A 17,587-nucleotide genomic window follows, 5' to 3' on the forward strand; every position below is an offset into this window, starting at 1 on the left:
TTTCTTTTTCCCGAGCTTCTGATAGTTTATCGGCAACAATTTACAATTTCGCATTTTGCAAACCTCCATTCCATGCAGCAGCCATTCTTTCTTAAAATAAAAGCTTGTTAGCAACCAGGCTCTAAAGATGCTGAGAGGCTATTCGGGCAGTTTTTAATCACAATTAGTGATCTTGTGTTTCCATCTGATTTGTCCCCTATAGCTGTCTTTTTTGTACTAGCCAGTACAGGTGTGGTACCTATAATATTCCTGCTGTAAATATGTATGTGTTTGCATTCGACTATTCAATATTTGATACTATTTATATTCGATTCACCTTAGGAAAAATTTATATTTGCCCACCTCTAATTCTTTTTAAATATTGCGCCGATAGCCCATTGTCAGTATGTCAGCGTGACTTCATGGATTTCAAAATATATTGTTTTATTCGGGTCGTTGTGGCTCAGTAAAAGTTCTTGAAACTTGCTAAGGTTGGTCTTTGGCTCTTTTAGATGATTATATAGTGCACCTCTTACTGAGTCGCAGATTAATTAGGCTCAAGTAGAAGCCGTGAGAATCCATGACATCACAGTGAGCTGATGAAAGATCTTCAAGGCGTCGTTGCCACCTGTCTTTTGTTTTTTTGTCTTTTCTGTCATACCGAGCCTCCTCTCACAGTAATAGTGGCTTTGTTTGGTATTGCAGAAGGATAATTTGCTAATACAGCTCACCTTATTTTTCTCCTTTGGGTTCCTTTATTGCCCTAATGCTTCTGTTAGCCTTTTGTTTAAATTACTGCACCCCAACTCTTTCCTTACCACTCGAAATGCGCTCATTTACAGTGCTTTTATTTTCTAATGTTTTATTTCAAGACGTATTAGTTGCAACATATACCATGATACAATAATTGTATCCAGATTATTGGTGTTTTGAAATGCAAGTATAACAGAAATAATTTCTCAGAAAGTTTTTGAGAATTCCTTATGTGAAACTTCAAAGAATCACCTCAAGAAGAATGAATGAAAGTAATAATTTGCAACTATTAGCATGGGTACCGAGAGTAAAAAAATATCTGAAATGTACAAAATATGCGCCTTGCTCCTAGTTCCCAACTTTTATAAGTTATACCATGCAAAAAAATACTATGCAGATTTAGTGCTATGTGGCAAAGCCATGGCTTCGCAAATGTGAAAACGGGCAAGCGCCTATGGTGCGGGGGAGTATTTGTTTTCATTTAGGGCAGCAAACACGTGGTTCCTTTTTTTACTGCATTCTTTAGGCTCTCGAAGTCATGGTGGTCAGGTTGGGAAGCATGCACACGCCTAATCATGTTTGTTTATTGGGTTCGATCAGCTTTCTGTGCAAACAAGCTGTTCTAGTTATGTGCCTTGAACTGGTGCTGGAGCTATCACGTGCTTTGTATGGCACTTGTACAGTACTGTACAATAATATACAGTGTTGTACAGTATATTACAGTAATTAATAAGGGCATTTGCGCAAGCAGTGTTTCAAAAGTGAGAGATTAGACTGCTAGTAAAGCTTCTGTCGAATGTCGGTCTGAAATTGACTGCGTACTCTTGTGTGAGTGAAAACTCCACACGACGGAACTGATTGGTCATAATAAGTTCATATGCTGTTAAAACACCAATGGATAAAAAGCAGCTGGGGGGGGGGGGGGGGGGAATAAAGTTGCACTTGATAATAGTGGAACACAATCATCAAAACAATTTACACTCCTGAGCATGTACCAAAGGTCTAGCTAGCCTTTTGCTCTGGGAAAGGTTTGTTGTCTCTGTTGATCTTTTTGGCATTTTGCGTGTCATAATTCATCCCACATAGAGTTGCTGTTGATAGAAATGTATGCATGTATAAGGCTTATAAAGGAAGTGCGGCTTCTAGGCCTTTCTTTAGGGTAAGAGAGGAGAATAGGTACAGAAAAGTATTAAACACAAATACCAAAGAATTTAGCTGCTGTTGTCTCATTTTCTTTTATTTTGTTGTTCAGTGATTCTAAGCGTTGTCATTATCCGTTGATGCCAGTCAACTTAAATTACCTTGGTATTGATAAATTCAACCTACCTCTTCATTCGACCCTGTTAAGATTCGCAAAAGGAGCTTGTCCTTTTTAAACACTTCTAATTTGAACATTGAATAATTCAAACTAATTTTGCACATTTGCTACAGTTGATCTTATCGAAGTTGACTGTTAAGGTCTTACAGTATAGGCAAGGTAGGAGCGATGCAGTGACAACTTATTATTTAAAAAAAATGACAGAAAATTATTTTATGCTGACATTTTCTTGATGTAACTTTTCCACAGCACCAAATAACACCTTTACATGTGGCTGCAAAATGGGGAAAAAGCAACATGGTGAAGCTGTTGCTTGAAAAGGGAGCAAAAATTGATGCCTCCACAAGGGTAAGTGACATGCTTGCATATGTTTGCATTGAAATATTTTTACATTTTCTATGTGTGGTGTGTAAAATAAATAATTTGTCACTTGCAACATGTTTGCATTTAAAGGAATAATTTTTTTTCCGTCTTACAGTAACAGAATCCTTGTTAGCTAACATGTCAGGAGAAAAGTATTATTTTACTGGGTTAATTACCCAGCCTTCCAAGCTTCTACATTTCATAAAGTAGAACCTTGTTGTGTTTTCTAAATTCCTTCTGGTATTGACTAGAGATGTTCATGCGTGAACTGTTGATTGGATTTTTTTTTTTTTTGATTGCATGTGAAGAAAATAGGTACAATAGAACATGATATCAGAGGAATGAGTGCCCTCTTGCCCTGCTTCCATACTTCTTTGAAGTGGGGTCTCTCTTTTCCTGCAGAAGTGTGATGCACACTGTTAAATGTCTCTCTTGCTCTTGGTGATATCTTCTATAGTCGGGTACAACTTAAGAAGACAGGAGAGGCCCCTCCCAGATGACCGAAGCGCAGCAGCCCGATTGCCTTCGCGACTAAAGAAATAGTCTCGCTGACACGACTAAGCCCAGCTTAAAGCGCGGGGTGCTATGTTCTCCGTCGGCAGGGTCACTGGCCATCCGGCTCATGACGTCAGTCTAGAGTGCACGCCCATTGGTGGAGGCTCGTGTGCGTCTGCCTTTGAAGGCCAAATGCTGCTGCCTTCTAAAGTTGTACCAAATTAAAGTGACAAAAATGGAACGGGAATGATAGTACACTTTTTTAGAGCGTAGCTCTTAGTGGCCCATTCTTACGGCGAGTGTCGGTGGCATAACCGAGCGAACAGCACAACAACGAAGGATGAAAAAGAAAGGCGTAGGGCCGACGATTGCTACAAGATGGCGCCAGTGTACTGCGCGTCGTCTGTTCACTTTGTTTCTTCGGTCACTGCGTTTCATCGGCTAACAAATGTTAAACATTATTCCTCGACGCACGGCGCACTTGCATGCATCAGAAGTTTCTCGAATGTTATTGATAGTTCTATCCGTTGGCTCTTGTCACGAAAGCTCTTTTTTTTTTGTAATCTGGTTGATTGCGTGATGCGAATTGTGTAGTGCTTTCTCGGCACCAGTGATTACTTATTCTGGAACCTTTGATGAGTCATGTATAAAAGCCAATGCGCTTGACCCGCAGGTCAGATTTTCGACCATCGCCGACTCTGCTCGCCGTTTTTATTGTGTTTGAGTGTTACTTGTTTTGCAACGCTTTGCTCCATCTGCAATGTGCCGCATGAGACAGGCTGTCCGTGCCAGCCAATAAATCGCGAAATGAAAACGCGTATAGAACTGCGCTCAAATTTCGCATTAGGGAGTAATCATCGATGAATTTTTTTTTGTATAAAGCTTCTTTGTCTATATTTTGCACCTTCTGTATGCAAAAGCACATGTGCTAACAACTGAATGTGTCACCTTAATTTGCTGCTATTTGTTGCTTTTTGGTCCAGGATGGGCTAACACCATTGCATTGTGCAGCCCGTAGTGGCCATGACCAAGTAGTTGAGCAACTGCTTGAGAAGAATGCTCCCATTACAGCAAAGACCAAGGTAAGAACAGATGTGCATTAGTATTGGATCTTTACATGCTTAGAAGGATATCCACTTCCAGAGAAGTGAGGTTATGTCACTTGGAAGAATGGGATGTAATTACAGAAGACTTGTAGCTGTTTATTTTTAGTATGGTGTGGTGGTAGTACACTACACTGAAAAAAACCCTTGAGTTGTCTTATAATTTGCTGTCTGTGCAGAATGGGCTTGCTCCTCTACACATGGCATCTCAAGGTGACCATGTAGACAGTGCTCGCATCTTACTTTATCACAAGGCTCCAGTGGATGATGTCACTGTTGTAAGTATTGATGCCTTGGACACTAATTTTGATTTTTATCATAGGTCAGCCGCTAGAAAAGAAACAAAAAGTCTATTTCTATCAAGTGATCTATTATGGCAGTAAATAACGGCCAGCAAATCTTTGTCAGTATGCAGATTAATGGAAAATCCAATAATGTGCGACTTGAAAGTGCACTGTAGCTGAAAATGTGCTTAGGTGCAAGGCACTAAATAGTAGCTGCAACTTCTTGTGCTTGATTGTTATGTTTGTACTAAAGTTAAAGTTTGCCTCTAAAGATTGGGAATGAATTAGAATGAGATATTGCAGTCCCATGGAGCTAAAGGCACTGCACCTTTTGCTGCTGGCCACAACATCTGTACAATGCAGGATGAATGGGCCACAAAGAAAGAGACACACAGGAACAAATGCTAGCTGCAACTGTAAGTACTGGGACTCCCTGTAGATTCTGTTCTGTCGAAGCTACTGTTTGGTGGGTTCAGTCCTTCGGTGGGTCAAGGAACTAGAATTTGCAAGATCCTCAGGGCCGAGTGGCTTCGTCAAAACAGACTCAACAGGGAGTCCCTGTACTTACAGTTGCAGCTAGCACTTGTCCCTGTGTGTCTGTTTCTTTGTGCATATGTTTTAGTTCGTGCTGCAATACCCTCATGATGCAAAACGAACTGGCCTAATATTTCACCTTACTAAGTTGTATCATAATGCTACATATATCCATTTAGTATGGTTTGGTTTCTGGGGCCATCTGTCCACCATTGTATTTTGTAGGAAGCATTCAAAGTTGCATTGTGCAATCTGGCTTTGATGCATTACAGTTAAACCTGAATATAACGAAATTGACAAATTCCTGAAAAACTTCGTTATAAAGAGGATTTCGTTATATGCAGGTTCGGCACGAAAATTCGAAAAAGAAACACTTACCGTATTTACCGCATTTTCCGGTGTGTAAGACGCGTTTTTCTTTCTGAATTTTTCGTCAGTGCGTCTTATAGAATGGTGGGGCTTATGTACTCTTTTTTTTCCCCGAAGAACTGCCGTCAAAATCGGATTCGACGTTATGGCCACGCGAAGCATGCCGGTTGACTTAACTGCTACGGGTTCAGTGTGCGCCATCGAGGTACTGGGTTCTTCTCATGATCAAGTTGCCGAGCGCCGTGCGAGAAGGGTGGAGCAGCAACGCAAGCGGCGGCAGGCCGACCGCGAGTCGACCGACCCATTAGTCGTCGCATCTGCAGATCGCTGTCAAGATACGGCGCGTGCCGCTGCACTGACTGCGCAGTTGCTACCACAGTACAAGCCGCTCCACCTCCCTCCCGCGCTTCCTTCCCGTTTTCCTCCCTTGTGTGCGATGCGGCTCACCGTCGCACGCTTTCACTTGCACATACTGCATACAGCACACGGGGACGATGTTATCGCCCTTGGACTTTATACGGAACATTGCGGCAACCACGACAGCAGAAATGCGCCTGGAGTGTCCGTACCTTTGCTATCGCGTAACCCGCGTTCACGGAGTGAAACATCACTCTAATGTTTTTTTTTAAAATCGCTTACCGAACGAACAGGTGCGTCTTATACACCAGTGCACTTATATACGTTTCTTTTCAGGAAAAACTGCCGTTTTTAGGGGGGTGCGTCTTATACATAGGTGCGACTTATAGACCGGAAAATACGGTTCTAGATTGTAACGCGCCCTCGATTGTAACGCGCACCCGTTTTCCGTGACCAAAAGAGAGGGGGAAAAAAAAATATCCTTTACAGGGTACCACGCACCTCATGCTTTCGATGACGTCGTAGCATCGTATAGTGTCACCTAGTGTCAGGTTAGTGAAGTGAAGCGCAGAGACTTGCGCAGTTACCAAAGAATGGCGCTGCCAGTGCGTAAAAAAAAAAAAGGTTTTTTTTTTCTTTGGCAACATCAACTGGAAAAGGAGAGTGCCGGCTTGGCGGGCTAGGCCAGCTGCAGCAAGCGGCGGGATCAGGTTTGAATGAAGTGAGGGGGAAAGGTCACGCCCGCGGCGGTATGATCGCCGGGTCGAGAGATGCATGCCCGCCTCGCGCACGCTCGCACGCACGCACACGTGCGCTCGCTCTCGCCTCGCAGTCGCCGTGAATTCGAGCGCGCCAAGCGCGACGCCGCCGCTTCGCATTCCGTCACGGCAGAGAAGGTCCTTCCGGTTGCTGCTCGTGCAAAAATCACAAAATTTGGGGCGAAATCTCTAGGTTGTTGGCGGGGGAAATTCGTTATTTCGAGGGGTTCTTCCGCTGCCGCTTCGTTACGTAGAGGTCTCAAATACATGTGCTTCTATGGAGTAACGGCGGGGAATAGAAAAGCTTCGTTATATCCAGGAATTGGTTATATGGAGGTTCGTTATAAACAGGTTTAACTGTATTTTAAAATGTTGCTGGGCCCATCCTATTGTGTTTTATGTGTACAATGCCACAAGAACTAAGAGGTGAATTTGGGATTTCATTGTCTGGCACCACACTGTTCTTTTTTCCATAAAGTGCTCAGATTTGAACAGTTTGTCTTAAATGGTTCAGTGCTCTTCAATTTCAATCAGTATTTTGCTAGTCCATAAAAATAGCACTGGCACCAAAACTAATCACAAGCATTTTGAAATTGAACTTCAATTTAAAACTTGACTTTTCTCTTGTTATTAAATGAGACCTAGTGTCAGTCATATCATCATACGCATCATCACCATGTCGTGCATGTTTTCTGTGGCTAAAAGACAATACATAAATATTAACAGGTTTACAATGTACCTTGTCAAGCAATTTTGTTTTTTTTTTTTGTAAAAAAAAATGGAGTTTTTGTTATAATTTCACTCTGCTTACTTCGTGCACCAGATTCTCATGTTGATTTGTGCTAATTTGGCTGCTAGGACTACCTGACAGCACTTCATGTGGCTGCACATTGCGGCCATGTTGGAGTGGCAAAGCTGCTACTGGACCGCCGGGCAGACCCTAACGCACGAGCCCTGAATGGATTTACTCCTCTACACATTGCATGCAAAAAGAACCGCATCAAGGTAGTTGAGCTGCTCCTCAAGCATGGCGCTTCCATTGAGGCCACCACTGAGGTTAGCATTTCATCTCAATGGTCCCATACGAGTGCTTTCGTTCTTTGTTTAAAACCAGTGTATCCTGTTCTTTCACACAGTCGGGGCTTACACCATTGCATGTGGCTTCGTTCATGGGTTGCATGAACATTGTCATCTACCTGATTCAACACGGAGCCAATCCAGACATCCCCACTGTCAGAGGAGAGACCCCTCTACACTTGGCTGCCCGTGCCAACCAGACAGACATCATTCGCATTCTCCTTCGCAATGGAGCTCATGTGGACGCCAAAGCCAGGGTTTGTAAACACTACAAGAGTCGGCTTTCGTGCTTGGTCAGTGTGGTGGAATTATGTGCTTTGCGTTTTGCAGGAACTGCAGACAGCATTGCACATAGCTTCACGACTGGGAAATGCTGACATGGTGGGACTGCTCCTGCAGCATGGGGCTGCAGTGGATGCTCCCACCAAGGATGCTTACACTCCTCTGCATGTAGCAGCCCGTGAGGGCCAAGATGAAGTGGCTGCCCTACTTCTGGACCATGGGGCTGCTCTTGCTGCACCAACAAAGGTAAAGACAAATGAAATATGCATTAGGAGGATAAAGAAAGGAAGAAAAATTTTGAACATTTTTATTTGCAGCTTCTCTTTATTTACAACCAACATGTTTACAAAAATTGTAATGTAGAAGCAATTTGTTTTTCCAGAATGATTACTTCATGGGTTGAACCCATTAATTGTACCGTAAAATGCCAGTAACGTGTTCTTCATTACATTTTCTACATTTTCTGATTTATAATGTTGCTGAAAGTATTGTGATCATAGACACCCTTGTGTACAATTCTTGGCTATTACATATTTGTCCTGTGGTCCCTTGAAAAGTGTATTAGATGGGTCCTGCTGTATGTGTGCATTGAGTGTGGATTGCAGTACCCAATTGCTGCCACCAGTGCATAACTACAGCTGCCTGATTTCATTGAAGCGAATCACAGCCCTTTAAAATGCAACTCTAGCATTAAGTTAAATGTAAAACAATGCTCTTAAATTATGGGGTTTTACGTGCCAAAACCACCATCTGATTATGAGGCACGCCGTAGTGGGGGACTCCAGATTAATTTGGACCACCTGGGGTTCTTTAACGCGCACCTAAATCTAAGTACAGGGGTGTTTTCTGCACTTTGCGCCAATCGAAATGCGGCCGCCGTGGCCGGGATTTGGTCCTGCGACCTCGTGCTTAGCAGCCTAACACCATAACCACTAAGCAACCGCGGCAGGTAAAACATTTCTCTTCAAGTTGTATGGTATTTAGAACTTGCCATGGGAGTGATGTATCTTGGCCAAAAGATATGAGAGATTCGTATTATTGCAATAAGCCTTATTCATCAGAATGCTAATGAAATTCTATCCAAAATACATCGTAACTGTACTTCAGTTCACCCACTCAGTGAAAAGAACTCTCTCTACCCACACATTTTTTATCTCTTTCTGCAACTAAAAAAAAAAAAAAAAAAACCAAAACAGTGTTCAAGAAGGCTGTTTAAAAAATGTGAGGGACAAACAGTAACAAAACAAAAAGCTGCTTGTTCAAATGTTATTTACAATCGTCCTCACGCCATGTAATGCATGTTTCAATAGGTGTAGAGCCATAGATTAAAGGCAAGTGTTTTCTGGAACACATAAATGAGAAAGTGCCTTGTTGAGCTGGGCTTATTGCCTATGGGGAATTGATTTATGGGAATTGAAGCACTCCATGACCTTGAGCACTTTCCTTTGTCTTTTCATGACCATGTTTCAGCAAAAAGTCAAGTGCTAAATCTCACCATTAAATGTGTCAGAATAACCACTTAAAGTATCTAAAGTAAACAATTTAAGGGCAGAAAGAAGTTGCTGGCATCTAGACAGTACACAAAATTCGCCAGCAAGCCTACCCACAGAACACTTAGACATTACAGGGGCAGCTATAAGACAATATATATATATATAAAAACCAGCTTACATATTTTGAAAAAGGCTGAGTAAGTTTAGTGCATGTTCTTTTCTTCACTAAATCTTAAATTGTTTAATTTGGGTAGTTAAGCTTGCACATAGCTCACTCAGGAAGAGATGGCCAGTAAAGGATGTGACATTCATCAAGATTTTTAAGTGTACGAGTACGATTGATGCTGATAAATTGTCTATCAACTGTTTGACATGGCACAGGGAAGGCTCAAGAGTCAGATTGCCAACAACAACAAAAGTCATGGTATATAGATCAAGGCTCGCGCAAGACTGGTAGAATATGCATGGCCACCGTGGCAGACTGAAAGGGTAGTTCACCAGACATCAAAATTCACATAAGCAATGTCCCACGGAGAACTCATCGAAGGCCTTTGGGGCATCTGACGTGGTGAGGAGGAGGAGCCTAATGGTTCAGTGCTTAGGGGTGATTGGGTGCATGAAGGGCAGTCACAGAGAGGCATCCTAGTGATGTGTGTTCGCTCACACATATTTGCTCCAAAACGGTGGTTTCTAGGTGATCGAGCTTGAAAAATAATTGTCACAATGTGTGGGAGGTGAGGTGGGGGAAGGCACCTCAATCTTTACATATCATAGTCTGTGCTAGACTAGTTCATTAAGTACCACTTACAAATGCTGGGAGGGAGGCAATGGCAGCCAGTGGAGAAGAAAGAAAATTGCTTGAATTTTTAATTTAAAGTCTGCATTGTAAGGAACCTTCCCAGAGCAAAATATGCTGTAGTATGAAGCTTATGTAGTCTGCTGTCAAACTGCTTGTCTCTGCTTAAGGGACAAGGTAAATGTCTACCATTCAAATCAACCGAACCTCACATTAGCCCCTTGATAAAGCAACAAGAAATCTTGATAGTATCTGTATAACCGCAGGAAAGTTTGCTTGGTAAATTTAGTATTCTTTAGAGGAGGGTGGCATGACACACGATTGGATGGCATTGGGAACACTGGTTCAGAAGTGAAGAGCTGTGAGTATTCAGGCAGATCATAATTGAATGCCTGCAGTGTGGCCGGGACAATGATCGACCTAAATTATTTGCATGTCTTTGTGAATTAAATAAATTATGGGGTTTTATGTGCCAGAACCATGATAGGATTATGAGGCACGCCGTAGTGTGGGACTCCGGATTAATTTTGAGCACCTGGGGTTTTTTAATGTGCACTCAATGCACGGTGCACGGGTGTTGTGCATTTTGCCCCATCGAAATGCGGCCACCGTGGCCAGGATTTGATCCCATGCCCTCGAGCTTAGCAGTATAACGCCAAAGTCACTACACACCACCATGGCAGGTAATTTGTGACTTGCAATATGCTTAAATTGATTGAAATAGTTGAAAAATTTTCGCTAGTCCAAGCACTGCTTTATCTCAAGTGCTCTAGAGCCCTGAAGTTCCTTCAGAGCTTTATGATTTCAAAGAAAGAAAGGAGGGCTGGGCTATTTGAGAGAATGAGGAGAGGAATGGAAATGCTCAAAGGCGCATTAATGTTGGTAGTGCAAGGGCATATCTTCTGCAGTGGGATTGTACCCATTTTACGGGGTGATAATATTTAAAGGGAAGCTAAAGAGAAAAATTATTTCTTCTGCATCAGTAGATTACCCTTCCACAATACCGAAAACACCACTCTTACCGTGAGAAGCCGCTTGGTAAGCCAGAAAGAAACGAAAAACAGAAGGGCAAGTGGCGACGCCACCTTGAAGTTCCCACACCAGCTCACCGTGACGTCGTGGATTTTGACAGTGTCTTCTAGGTCCTAATTAATTCTTTAGCGGTAAAGACTGACTACATTGTGTTCTAAAGGGGCCCTAGACTGAATATGGCAAGTTTTGCAAACTTTTGCTGAGCCAACGGGACCCAAATACGAAAAATTACTTTAGTAGTCGTGACGTCACACTGAAGTGCTGACGTTGGGGTTACCGCGCGAAATTCCAAAAAATTTAACTTTGAGCTTCATTTTCTCTTCTAATAATTGACCTATTGCAGTGTAATTAACGACAGCAGAGTTTTCGAAGAATACTTTATCAGTCCAAGTTGATTTATTGTTTTGCCTTTAGTGTCCCTTTAAGTTCTATGGAAGTTTTAAAAGTTGTCTGCGGCAGATAGCATAATTCTTGTCTTTCAGATTTATTATTCGAAGAGGCGGACATTACTAGTGAGAGAAATCGAAACACATATTCGACTAATTGACAAAAAGCCACTAATTAAATTTTTGATTAATTACTTTATGGCACATGTTGCAATTTACGAATTGTAGCTGGTGAGATTGCAAGACGTATCGACTTGTAGTGAATTTCCAGGATGACAACGGTTTTGAGATATTATTTCTCAAAGTGTGGGACGGAATACATAGGCGTTCCAGTTACTTTTGTGCTTTAATGCATAAAAGCATGTTTTCATTAAAAAGTAAGTGGCGCTCCGCAGTGCATTTTTACGGCGAGTTTGATGGTGCATATCTCCAAACAGGTGTCATTCTGGAAATTCATTCCAAATGAACACGCTTTGCAAACTCACCGGCCACAATTAGTGAATTTTAATATGTGCTGTAAAGTAATTAATTTGTAAGTTAATTAGTGATTTTTCTTAATTAGTTGAATATGTGTTTTGATTTCTGCAAGTAATGTCCGCCTCTCTGAATAATCCAGCTCAAGGACTAAGAATTCTGTTACTGCAACAAGCGATCTTCAAAAATTTCATAAAACTTAAAAATGATCACCCCATATACTTTTGTTGCAAGTATGCATGTTCTGACCGATTAATTGACATGTTTACATTGCAGAAAGGATTCACCCCGCTTCATTTGGCAGCTAAATATGGCAACCTAAAGGTGGCCCAGCTGTTGCTCCAAAAAGATGCCCCTGTAGATGCCCAGGGCAAGGTGCGTACATTGGATTTGACACTTGTCTCATTGTGCGTCATGATTATGCTCTTTATAAACAGCTTAATGTTGATTTGATGATTATGCTGCATAGTACAGGACCAGGACTGTTGCATAATTAAGGAAATTTTACTGGGTCCTTTACTTACTTTACTTTACTTTACTGGAACATTTCTTGGTTTTTCCCCTCAGAAAGGGCACAATAATCTTGCAAATACTATGAAATATGGGGAATCATAAAATGATGTCGTTATTGCCATGATCTGGGTAATGCCAGAAATTAGAGTGAAATCTAGAGATCAGTTACAATTAACTCTGCTACTGAGCCATAATTTTTTACCTAAAGAGAAGACGGCCAGCCGAACTGTTGAGTACTTGCCTTTAAAGGCCAATTGCAACAGCATTTTGGGCCACATAAGAAGCCTAGTTTTAGATAGTGTAGATATGGAGCAGCCTCCTTGTAAAACTGTATTTGGAAAAACAGTGGTTGCATCACAAAAGGCTATCAAAAGTAAACGTTTTTGATACTGAAACTGGAAAAAAGGCTGCCATTACTGCTCGCTCGAAGTGATGCATGACCCAAATTGCACAACTCCTTGGCATGACCTCCGGGATTAGGCACTGCCTACAGCTGCTCGCCGTGTACTAAAAAATCTCAGGAGGTGTTGTGCTAAGACTTCAGTCATAGCCGCTAAAGACTGGGTGCATGTGTCTTCTTAGGCACTATTGAAAGGCTGCTGATAAAAAAATTAGACAATTGCCAGCCCTGCAACTTTGCCAAAATGTATTTATTAGCAATTAGCCAAAGCGAAATTTAGCTGCAGTTGGCCTTTAACAGCAGATTTAAATTATTGCACAAAGTGTATTCGTGTTCTTGTCCATTGTTCTTCATTCTTTTGGAAGTAATTACAGTACATTTTCTTCTAGAACATACTAAACACACATAAATTAGAATTTGGGGTCCTAGAAAGGAAACATTTTGAGACTGATGTCTTGAGATATTTGACGCTTATACCCTGGTAAAGTCTGATACGATGCTCATGTTGAAAGCTGTGTAGCTGTACTACTTGTCTTTATCGTCACATAAATTTCGACCTTATAGCTACCATATTTGTACGTAAATAACGCGACCATGAATATAATGCAAGGGGGGACTTTCGGTTTCTCAGGAAAAGAAAAATATATTATTATTATTATAACATGAAGTGATGCCGCAAAGAAACAAGAAACAACGCATAAAAGCGTAAGCTCTCAAGGCGTTTTATTCATCGTTACTCTGAGCTGCTGTCGCAAAATACAGTGATAGTATGAGTGTATGCACAGTGTACTCGTTGTCACTGCTGACGTCTTTGTCACTATGAGCGAGAGCGCCGTCGTCCTTCATGCCGCCAACGTTATTGGACAGACAGTACTGTGTGTTAGAACACGGCTTCATACATGGTAACGATCGTGGTAGTGCATAGTAGTTCAGATATCTGCAGTTTGAAGGGCCAGAAAAAAAAACAAAAACAAAAAACTTTATATTCGTGTTCCAAACTCGAATATAACGCGAGGCACACTGAGGCCGGAAATTTCGAAAAATAAGCTCTCGTTATATTCGGGTAAATACGGTAAGTCTGATACTTTCGCTTTTGATCACTACTAATCGGGCGCTAAATTGCTTAGTCCAAGTTCTTACAGGAGCAGCACATAATTCTGTATGCAGATTTGCCACTTTGTATGCTTAGGCCAGCATTGATTTATATTTTTTAGTCATTTTCTTGTTACTAACAAATATTTTCTCGCTGTTTTATACACACTAGTTCCGCACTTGTTCAGCGTGGCAGTTCAAAATTCCCATGTCAAATACGTCGTTGAGAAACACCGGTCCTTCTCACCACTCAACAATGGCCGTGCACAAGCAGCACTTCTTTCTTACCTTACTGCACCTCTCTCGCTGCGGCAAATAGCTGGAGAAGCTAGGCCACCAGGCGCACCCTCCAGGATTGCAATCTTAGAAGCCATGCTTAGCTGCGCCACACCATATATTGGTGATGCTTGCGCACAGTGAGTTAAAAGCCAGTGCCTCTATTTCTCTCTCTCACTGGAGTGCACTGCGCTGGCTGACACAGCTAGGCATGACCTGGGAAGTTGTGTGAAATTGGCAAAGCCGACCAAATGAAGCCGGCGCGTTCACGCTGCGGAGCCGCGGCCGCCACAGGGCCTCTAGAGGGCAGTGGATCATATAGTTCCCCTTTCACAGGTCGAGCGTGTCCGTGTAGATGGCTGACAGTGTTTCTTGTGCTATGCCAAGTTCTGTTGGCCGTTTACTTCAACGGGTTTGCGAAATCTTGCGAAAGTGAAACTATCTTCGAAAGTCTTGGAGGTCGCCCGAGAAGTCGGTGCACAGTGTGTGCCACGTGCTGCTCGAACATGATGGATTTCGTTCGCATCGCAGCGTGCTAGCTGTTCCTTTCAACCGTGTTGCTATTTCATCCGTTTCACAACAATATGAGCGAGCCAAGTGGAAAGCTGAAGCGAAAGAGCATCACAGTGGAATATAAGAATGCTATCCTAAAAGCACTCGAAAGGCGTCAGGTGCTAAAAAGTCGCATGTTGCACATGCCGGAGAGTTCTTTGTGGTTGTTTTAATAAAATTTCATTGCATATGTGTCCGCAGAGCTGTAGTCTTCTTTGCATGTTTAAAGTTGTGCACACTATCGGGCATATACTGCAGTAGAGGGCAATAGTCGATATAACGAAGTAGTGGATATAACAAAGTAATTTTGCTCCTTCAGCTTTGTTATAATGAGGTTCGAGCTTACTTAATTACTTGCATGATGAATATTTTTGGGAACCATTACATGGCGTACTTAAACCTCTAGCACATTATAGTCAGAATGGCTGCTGCGCCAATCAGAATCAAATTTCCTTGCTTACTTGCATCTTGTATTCTAATGTGACCTTTGCAGCTCTTGCCCTAATCTAAATAGTTGTTCAACTGAAAATTATATCTTTTAACTATGACACAATGCTACATATTGCTGAATGTTTGTTTTCTGGACTCTTGTGCACAATTTTAGTTTTTAAATACAACTTCAGTCATGTGTTTGTGTTTTGGTCAGTGCAATGCCATTTAAAATTGCAGATAAATTTGTGTTGACTTCTGCGTGTGTTTTAGGTATTGGCAGTCATGCATAGATCCAGGGGGGATGTCCAGATGTCCTGACCTCCTCCTTAAAATTTGTTTGTGCAGTGCCAGCGTATGGTATGTGACAAACTTTTGAGGGCTTTCTTCCCAGCTGTTACTGTTCTTTTGCTCTGGAGAGACAAGAAAGGTTTAATAGTTAATGAAGAGAATGCGGCAGCATAGAGCTGCATTATTTCTGTCTCTGTATGCCTCGGGAAATGTGTTATGTCGGGACCAGCACAGAAGTAAAGTGGCATGCTTTAATGCCGACGTTCCTTGTTTTAAAAAGGAAATGTATCGTTAGAACGCTCACTGGGATGTGAATAAACTTATTATTATTATTATTATTATTATTATTACTATTATTGATCGTAAGCATCCGTGCGGTTACCATCATCAATCTCAATCACCATCTCAGTCAGAGCCCCTTCCCCTTGAAAAAAAAACCTGGATCCGCATCTGTTGGCAGCTGTAAGGTTTTACTTATGACAGTACTTTTGCTGTTTAAATGATTAGCCTACTTACAGTTTGCTTGTGTCATATAATAAAAATCAATTGTTCCTTTCCAGAATGGAGTGACGCCTCTTCATGTTGCTGCACATTATGACCATGTCAATGTGGCTCTCTTGCTTTTGGAGAAAGGTGCCTCGCCCCACTCGGCAGCTCGCAACGGTTTGTAGGGTTGGCTTCAGCATGTGCTAATGGCGTTTTGTAACAGGGAACACAGTGCCACAGCTGTCAGAGGAAAAGATTGCTTGATTATCTCTTGTATGGGCATTACACTCTTACTCACCAATTTCCTTTTTGTCATGCTTGTTCTTTCATGTGTTCAATGCACTACCATGCTCACATTAATTTCACTGCACTGGCAGCAACTGATGTGTACTTAGCGTTTTGGAAATATGTAATGCAGTGGGATACGTTTAATCACTAGAACAGTAACTCCATCTTTCAAACTGTGCCAGACGGAGGACAGAGTGGACAGGATTACCACTGGGTGCACTAACAACTGAAAGTTTATTAATCACTCATAGTAAACACCCCTTAAAAGAAATAAAACGGAGACACACAGGTGCAAAAGGACACAGTGACAGGAGGAAGTAAGATTGCAGCATGTAACCTAGTGGGTTGACTGAAGTTACATTGTACACACCATGGTACACACCATGGTTTTGTGGTGCTTTATTTTATTTGTGTCAGCAGTGACCAAGGAACAAATAATTTATTATTGTCAAGGAACAGATACTTTATTGGCAGAATTGGGAAATACAGTGCCTTGAGATATGTGCATTCTACTCTTGGTGGAAAGTCTTGGCAATCTGTGCCATCTCAGCACTGCTGTGTTGACTTGTGGGAATGTTCTTATATTCTATATTTTTTAAATATTCTATATTTTTCGAATAGTCGATCGAATACTATGCTATTTGGTATTCACCTTGATTTGAACTTCAGTATTCAGAATTTTCAAAGTAAAGTCGAGTTCCATTCACGTGACGCGACTTGTTGCCTGTAGCTTAACATGTAAAATAACTTATCATTTGAATGCGCTTTCATAATCATACTGAAAGCAGCACATCGTCATTGTTATGCTATGCGATAACTGCTCTGTTCATGGAGGAAGGAAAAAGTTGGGAGCATTGCACAGTGCTATTGAAGCCAAGCATGTCAACCCGACACGTGATAGTGACGTCTAACGCATGGTAAATTTTAAGGCTCCTGCTTGCTTGCAGCGCTGCGGCAGAGCCCCCGAACAAGTGTGCATTGATTAAAAAACCACCGGGCACCAAACATCTCGGCAAATCTTGATTCTTGCTTTGTTACCTTGACCCAAGAGGTAACGTGTTGGGCTGACACTGTGCAAAGGGCTGGCTTCACGGAACGTTCGCTCGCCAAGGCTGGCTGTGTGACGTAATGCTTTCTTCTAACTTTTTCCTTCCTCCATGGTTCTGTTGTCATTTATGGTTGCCATCTTGTGATGGCAATGGTGATGATGCTGGCTAGGCCGACTGTGATGGTAGGCTGTTGTGAATACAGTTTTGGTTTTGGTTCCGTATTGGATTGCACTATGCAAGTACTTTCTGCAAGAATTTTTTTTTTTAAACGGCGCGCATAAGAATGGGTAAATGCTAGGGGTGTGCAAATATTCGAAACTCTCGAATAACGAATTTAATTTTGTCCTATTCGATTCAG

At 41.9% G+C, this 17,587-nt stretch overlaps 1 protein-coding gene across 50 annotated transcripts in view; it reads left to right on the plus strand.

Annotated features, from left to right (window-relative positions):
• Window positions 1–17,587, plus strand: part of LOC119435128 (ankyrin-3) — a 402,712-nt gene that overhangs the window by 153,667 nt on the left and 231,458 nt on the right. For all 50 annotated transcript variants that reach the window (XR_007468364.1, XM_049672381.1, XM_049672376.1 and 47 more), the window contains exons 7-14: window positions 2,300–2,398; window positions 3,892–3,990; window positions 4,191–4,289; window positions 7,172–7,369; window positions 7,450–7,647; window positions 7,721–7,918; window positions 12,130–12,228; window positions 15,967–16,069. Coding sequence is in view for 49 of the 50 variants with exons in the window: in XM_049672381.1 (XP_049528338.1) it covers window positions 2,300–2,398; window positions 3,892–3,990; window positions 4,191–4,289; window positions 7,172–7,369; window positions 7,450–7,647; window positions 7,721–7,918; window positions 12,130–12,228; window positions 15,967–16,069 (1,093 nt within the window). In the remaining variant the exon portion in view is untranslated. The remainder of the gene's footprint in view (window positions 1–2,299; window positions 2,399–3,891; window positions 3,991–4,190; window positions 4,290–7,171; window positions 7,370–7,449; window positions 7,648–7,720; window positions 7,919–12,129; window positions 12,229–15,966; window positions 16,070–17,587) is intronic.

The sequence above is a fragment of the Dermacentor silvarum genome, chromosome 1 (assembly GCF_013339745.2).
Source record: "Dermacentor silvarum isolate Dsil-2018 chromosome 1, BIME_Dsil_1.4, whole genome shotgun sequence".
In the NCBI taxonomy this organism is placed as follows: domain Eukaryota; kingdom Metazoa; phylum Arthropoda; class Arachnida; order Ixodida; family Ixodidae; genus Dermacentor; species Dermacentor silvarum.